The sequence below is a fragment of the Anopheles aquasalis genome, chromosome 3 (assembly GCF_943734665.1).
Source record: "Anopheles aquasalis chromosome 3, idAnoAquaMG_Q_19, whole genome shotgun sequence".
NCBI classification, from domain to species: Eukaryota; Metazoa; Arthropoda; class Insecta; order Diptera; family Culicidae; genus Anopheles; species Anopheles aquasalis.
In genome coordinates, this window is record NC_064878.1 from 58,983,549 (window position 1) to 58,991,048 (window position 7,500).

At 41.5% G+C, this 7,500-nt stretch overlaps 1 protein-coding gene across 2 annotated transcripts in view; it reads left to right on the forward strand.

The window, feature by feature from the left end:
- LOC126574723 (transportin-1) overlaps positions 1-5,558 on the forward strand; it is an 8,908-nt gene extending 3,350 nt beyond the window's left edge. The window contains exons 5-7 of one of the 2 annotated variants that reach the window (XM_050235071.1): positions 164-239; positions 527-701; positions 793-5,558. In XM_050235071.1, the coding sequence (XP_050091028.1) occupies positions 164-239; positions 527-701; positions 793-900 (359 nt within the window). In that variant the 3' untranslated portion in view covers positions 901-5,558. The remainder of the gene's footprint in view (positions 1-163; positions 240-526; positions 702-792) is intronic. The other variant, XR_007608230.1, reaches the window with a different exon arrangement.
- Positions 5,559-7,500: the final 1,942 nt, after the last annotated feature.

The window sequence follows — 7,500 nt, forward strand, 5'->3', positions numbered from 1 at the left end:
CAAAGTATTCCTTTGATAGTAGCCCAGAACATAATCTACGAATTCAAGACCCTGCCCTCTCTTCTTCCAGTATCGTTACCATATGTCATTTGTATAGTTAATGTACTACTTTTTTGTTTTTTTTTTCGTTTTTTTGCTTTTCTCTTCTCTCCCCTGTACACAGCGATAACAATTGGACGTCTGGGTCTCGTGTGTCCGTTGGAAGTGGCCCCATCATTGCAACAGTTTGTCCGACAGTGGTGTGTAACAAGATTCTCGTTTTTCGTTCCTTTTCCTATCAATCCTCCTACCCATTGACTATCTCACTTCTAACGTTTTGCTGTGTGTCACCTTGTCACCGTTTTGCTGTGTGTCGTAAGATGGTGCTAACACGTAGTCGGCTTGTCGTGACGGAGGCACAGCAAAGTGTTAAACGTGTTCAACTGTGAACTAACATTGTGATGAGTCATGGGATGGACGTACTGGCAGGGTTCCCTATTCTAATGAACTCTGATGATGATTACATCCATCTCACGTCACACTGTAGGTGCTCCTCGCTGCGTAATATTCGAGATAACGAAGAGAAAGATTCCGCCTTCCGTGGAATGTGTCAGATGATCACGGTCAATCCCGTCGGTGTGGTACCAGATTTCATCTTCTTCTGTGATGCCGCCGCCTCGTGGATGAACCCAAAGACGGATTTGCATGAAATGCTGCAGAAGGTTAGTGATGCGAACGTGGAAGAACTCTCCCATGCCCAGTTATCCAATTGTTCACACTCTTCCACGCGTCTTTTCGTCTTTTGCTTTTAAGATTCTGCATGGGTTCAAGGTGCAGGTGGGTGACGAAAATTGGAGCCGCTTCGTGGAGCAGTTCCCACCGCAACTCAGCGAACGCTTGGCCGTGCTATACAACATCTAAACGGTAAACGGACAACACTAGCAACGAGCGAGAATAGAGCAGAAGCGATGAGGAGCGGACAATGGATTGTTAGAAGATACGTTTATGGATCAATGGAATTTTGAATGGTTTTGCGATTGGCGGTTATGATAATGGAGAGTGTGAAGGTATCTTTTACAAACTTGGTCCACCATTCATCGTGCAAGTGGTGATGTTGGCGATCGAATTAAGGATTTTTATGCTTATTTTTTAAATCAACAAAATTCTTGACAAACACCACCTGGTGTTCGGTATATGGTATTGGATTTATTTCCGTTCTTATTGTTGCCTTGCACTGCTTGAATTTTATGAGAGGAACAAGTGCCGGAGATAGACATTCGGCTTATCCGCTCTTATATAAGACAAACAATGATGAATGGTGGTTATCTAATCAGTTCGAGTGAAACATTTGTACGACAATACCTTCCATTTTCCTGATTGAAAGTAAACAAAATGCGCATCAGCTATTTCAGCAAGAGAGGCTATATTTGCAGCAAACAAATGGAGATCGATTGCTTCAGTTTCTTTTATTTTTAGATTTCGAATCGAAGAAGAAGAATCTAAATGGAAGAAAGTAAAAATTACTCATAGGATCAAAATCATATTATCTGCAAACTGTTCCATAGAGAACGCTGTATATGCTGTAACACACGCAAAAAAAAACTAGAATTGCGTAGAGTGGTGTAGTCAAAGCATTAGACCTCAACGGAATAGAGAGATTCTTGAATGAAAAATGAAACTAATGTTGAGACTAAGTAAGGTAACTGGAATTTAGGGGCTGTGTAGACAGAGAAGCGTTAATAGAAGAGAGAGAGCAGCGATTCAACATTGCCAAGTGTAACTGAACGGAAGGATCAAGCGAGGATTAATAGCAGATTTGTTAGAACCGTTTAGGAAGTTTAGCAAACATGTTCGTGTTATTGTGTGTATGGGACTTGAAGACCATTGACCGGTCTTCTGCGTGCGCATTGAATGAGTGAGAACCTTATTCGAGATTCCCACGAGAGCATCAGGTAAAGGACAGCCGCTTCTCGTTAACATAAATTTGGTTTTGCTGAAAGGGAACAGAATGAAATCTTTCCTGTCCCCGAGGTCTGTATCCGTCGGGTAGCGTGTGTGCATGTAACTTTCCTTCCATACTATGCTGCTGTTTTTAGCGCTCATTTGATCCTTCTTCGTTAATCGTTTAATCTAGCGCCATAAGACAGGGCAGAGTAATAGGTGATATTATCAATAGTAGGACAGCAAAGAATTTAGACTTAGCAGGGAAACACAGGACGCAGCAATCAGTTAGGGCCAAATGGCAAAGTTAGTGAGACAAACAAAAGGAATTCGCGTTCGCGTTCGGTCCTTCGTAACGTTTATCGTCGGTTTTCGCGTCGGGTCGGTTTCGCGTCGTACAAAAAGCATAAAAAACACATGGTCGTTACCGTGGTGTGATCGCATCGTTTGTTCATTCATTTGTCTCGTTGATATCCTTGATCGTCGTCATCACGGGTCTAGAAAGGAGACAGAGAGACAGAGAGACGCAGAGAGAGAAAAAAGCTGTTTTCGTCGTTGCTAAATGGGGTGGTACTTTTTAATCATTATTTGGTAGAGACAACTACAAAGCGGTGAAAAGCAGAATCAGTTTACAAGCCTAGCCTTTATACACCGATTCTTTTCCGAAACTAATGCATTTGATGTAAGTAGAAAGAAGGAGAGTGTGTAGGTCCGTTTCCAAGCGCAACAGCACAGTTGTACTTCGTGTCTAAGTAGCAAACAGAGTTAACCAAATTGAGGAACAAAAGAGGGAAGGAATAGTATCGTTGACTGCCAGGGCTGTTTAGTATTTGAAAAGAGTTACCTTCGCTTCGGTGCACGCAGCTTCTACACAGCGCCCCAAAAAGGCTGCGCAGAAGGCTTTTGATTGCGTGCCATTAGATAGTGAGACATTATTTATTATTCGCTAGCAACAACTGGACGAGACACAAACCACAGATTGAGGGAACTATTTCAAACACATTCTTCAATCCGATCGCGGTACATAAAACGCAGCTAGAGGGAGCTGAAAGGTCTGAAATGTTAAAAAGTATTCTAAAACCCCACACATCTCTGAACACAGCAACAGACTTTGCCAAGCGAGCCAACTTCAATACCGTAAAACAGGAACTTTACATCAAGCGAAGGTTAACGAATCTATTTAGTGTAGGGCCACAGATGCAGAAGATAGAAGTCGGGTCAGGTGCCAGCCTAGCGGTGGTGCGGCAACCGGCCAATAGATAAGTAGGAAAAACCAACTGAACTAACTATTTGTTAGTATGAACTGAACACTCAATATACTTGAACTGGAACGGACACGGCAGCTGTGCATTGTGTGCACACGTGCTGCGCCTTTTACCAAAACGGTTAACCAAAACTCAAAGACTGAACAGAGTAACGCTGCACATATTTCCGGAACGCATTGTTAGGACACCAGACTACGACTACAGTAGAATACCGCCCGCCATAAACCAATCAATCAAATATCCTTGCCCATACGAGATATTGACACACAGAAAAGACCGAACCAAGGCAAACCACAAGTCCATGTGGTATCCACACATTTGAAAATTATATAATACGAATGGTCAACCGACCTATACCTAAATTCATCTTTCACTCAGTCAGTCCCTCCAGGGTTAACCTACTGTTTTGCAGAAGTGCCGTGCTGGTGCAGCTAGTCTGTTAGAGTTTTTTGTTTGTGATCGTTTCAGTTAGCTTCCTCAAACAGTTATTTTTTATCAAAGCAAATTCGTCCAGCAAATAGTAGTCTTTTCTTGAATGAGATTGTAGTATTCATAAGTCAGCACCTACTCAACAGGTGCACTCTTTCTGATCCGTTTTATCACTTCCAAAGTGAATGCAATCATTGGTGTCGTAGCGGAGCTTTGTTGATGTATTTTTACTCTCTTGTCTTATCTTATCCTCGCGTAGTAACTTTCAAAGTAGCTAGGGAGTGTCACAAATCTCACGGAAACCCCCCTTTAACAATAGCATGATCACTAGAAACGGGAAAGGGTAGTAAATGAAAGCCAAATCGAATCGGGGTTAAAGTCATCTATACAGAATGATTTAGGGTACTTAGGGTAACAAAGTCAAAGAAAAAAACGTGGAGCAGATTAGGGCTAACCGGCAGGACCGTAGGAAGTATGAACATACAACGTGATAACTGATTGAACAAAACTGATTTAAAAGGATGATCTACAAAGCACTAGGAAGAGACAAACTCAGCCGCGTTTGGGTCTGCATGCGTGCGGCCACAGAGGGAAATTTAGACTATAACGAATTACTGATCTATATTTATGAAGACTTTTTTGATATAGAAACAAAACCAAGAAAACGAAGCACAAGTGAGGGCAGAGGCCAACGTTTGGATGAAACCAGAACCAACCGCTTAATCCCTTCCCGGGGAGTTTCACCAGTTATTGATCGTGCGTCAACACTCTCATTACGGTCGGACAAGCTCGGCCGTTCGTTCGTTCGTTGTTGTGATACCTTTTTTCCAGCATCATACTAATGTTTCGTTGAGTTCCTTCTTTGATTGTTTTGATTTTAGTGGTTCAAGAGAGGAAAATAAGTCTGTTATCGAATGTTTAGCGTTTCCCTTTTTATACATGTAGTAGGACAAAGCACTTTAGTAACGGGGGGAGATACACTGAAGGTAGAAACTCTTCCCATTCATTTTATTACTCATCATTACCATCCTTGCGGAGGGTGCTACAAGTAGGGCTCGTGTTTAAGTAGGAAAAACGAATGAAATTAATTTAAAATTATTCTCATCCATCAGCTACACACCACCACCCCACGGGTTGTAAGTACTATTCGCGTCGTGTCCACCAGAAAGGGGACGAAAATGAGGATACAAAAGAATGACTAAACCAACTAAACACTAATCTCTCTCGTCTCGTCGCGTGTATTCAAAACAAAAACACACAATCGGGTAAAACTCGCCGCGCGCGTTCGTTCGTATTAATCGTGATCACCGTGATCATCTATCGCTGTCGTCGTCGGGATCGTATTACCGTGATCGGGTCGGGTCGTATCGTCCGTTTAGAATTAGGGCTGCTAGGTGATAGTAGGGATATAAGCTTTAGCAGGAGGACAGTAGGGAAAACTAATACAAAGTAAGGAAGAACAGGAGCAGGGTTTACTTAAAGCAGGGCCAGAAAACAAAGATTACCAGAATCATTAGCGAGCTATGAACAAATCAAAGACTAGGGAATTAGGGAAAATATATAGAGAGAGAGAGTGTGTGCATGTGAAAGAGTGAGAGATCAGCACAGGAATTCAATGGCAACCTTTATCACAGCAGCATCTTAGCGCCGCCGCCAACAACGCCACTATCGTTTTGAAAACAATGTCTTTCAAGTTTGCCAAGCGGTGCTACCACTTGTCCTGGTTTGTTGTGAATCAGGCATTCTGTTGGGACCGAATATTCTTTTAGTTTTGCGCAATATTTTGAATAATGATAGTGTTCTGAACGGCTGCTATAAGTACTGGGTGTTGGCACTGTATCTCTGGCATCGAAGCATCGACTAGAAGTAGTAATATGCTTCTATGCTTTTACAGTGCATCGGATACAGTTGGATTTGATGTTTGTTTGCGTAAAAATGAGTGAATGAATCGTGTGTATGAAGATGTGAAAGATGTAAAGCAACAGAAACAAAAAGAAGGCGCATTAGCGGAGCAGTGTGTAAAGGATAACGTCGATGTTGAATGCTTATCAAATGCAAGTTCATCTTGCTTCGTCTTATCAAGATGCAATGATTCCTTTCGACACATTAATCTTCTCTTCTGGGACTTCATGTTTTAATGCCCCCACACACTTTATCCCTCCGGAACCGGGATCTGGAACAGTGGCAGGGCATATCGAGATAATCGAGCATGCAAAAACGATACCTAGCCTAAGGGTGAAGAGATAACTTTCATAGCAGCACGCTTGTGCGTATAATGTGAATATTATCCTATTCAAAATTGTGCACTTTGTATATGTATATGAACGCACGAATAATTTAAGAATGAAGATGATTGAACTCGAAAAGGAACAAACGAACTGAATTGTTTGACGAAACAGATGATCAACAGAATTAGATTAGCATGCAGAAGTCTGTCCTCTCATAACAAGTGTAACATATTGCATTCGTAGTATGAAAACATCTAAAACATCAATCCTCCAATCAATCAAAAGCTCTGAAACGGAACGGCTTCTTTTTTTATGCCTTTCGTTGCACACTTTTGTGATGGGTGTGCGTCGTGTGTATTAGGTTCCTTCGAATCATTCGTGTTCGTACGAAATCGAAAGGTTGTTACGTGTGTTACGTGAGTAGCAATGTCGTGTCATCTGTAAAGTTGTCTCAACTAAACCATTCTTCCGGAAGGATACTTAAGAATGTTTTGTATCAATAGTGATCATACTGCTTTGATGTGGATCTATACACTATCTATCTAGCCAGGGAGGCTGGCTTAAGGACGAGGAAGAGTACACCATCGTTGTTTAGCGTGCAGGTGAATCAACAGACAGAAAGAGGTGGCGAAGGGGTTTCATTCAACTAAAGTACCATATGCTTCTCCTCTCCTTTTCACGCCCTGCTATGGGCGGTAATGTAGTTTAGGTATAGCTAGACATGGTGTCGCCACCAGCTGGATGGCCTCCTCTCTCCCACCCTCCCAACAACATGTGAATCTGGTTCTTGGCCGCACAATAGTACTCTACCAGTGCGAAAGGGGGAAAAACAGAGGTATACTTATTTCAAAATACAAAGATAATAATGAATTCTAATTGTTTGTGGATGATTTTTTTTTTCATTTTTCGTTTGGTTATTACAAAGTTTATTGCATCCGAATTATTGTATAAGCAAAATCGGGTAGGTGATTAGCTGATATGATTGCTAGTACAAAGCCATAAACGGCGCGCAACGAAAGAAAACGCAAATTGGAGTCGTGGAAGTCAGTATTTCAATATTTTTCTATTGAATTTCGTTTGGCGAAAGTAAGTGATCGTGGAATGTAGCTCGCGTTGAATGTAGCTTATCGGAACTCAAAGTTTCTCAACATCAAAGAGAGCCCTATTGATGAATAGTTTTTTGTTTCAGTACATCGCAATCGCTAAAGTCAATTATTTATTCTCTGTTAGTTGTATATGATAAATTTGATATTATGGCGGATCAAATCAGGAGATATGCAAGAAAGAGATAAAGATTGCACATCGTTTTCTGAGATGTTATGTGTTGTATTTTATGGCATTCATTACTCATTACTGGGACAAAGCGTTTACTCTTGCTAAGCGCATGCCAATCATTTGCTCACCTTTGCTTCACTTGCAATTGCCATGTGCAAGTTTCTACTGCTACGGGAGTGCACGAGACGGTTTCCTCGATCAGTCAAGTCGAAATTGCTGAAACGATTTTTCAGTATACTCGTTGAAGGAACCTTTGGCAAACAAATTTGGAAATTCACTTTCATAAAAGCGATTTATATCGACAAGAGCAGCTCAACAACCTTTTGTAGACACCAAGTGTAAGTCTTTCACAATTCTGGTCAAAAGACGATAAAGGCTTGCGG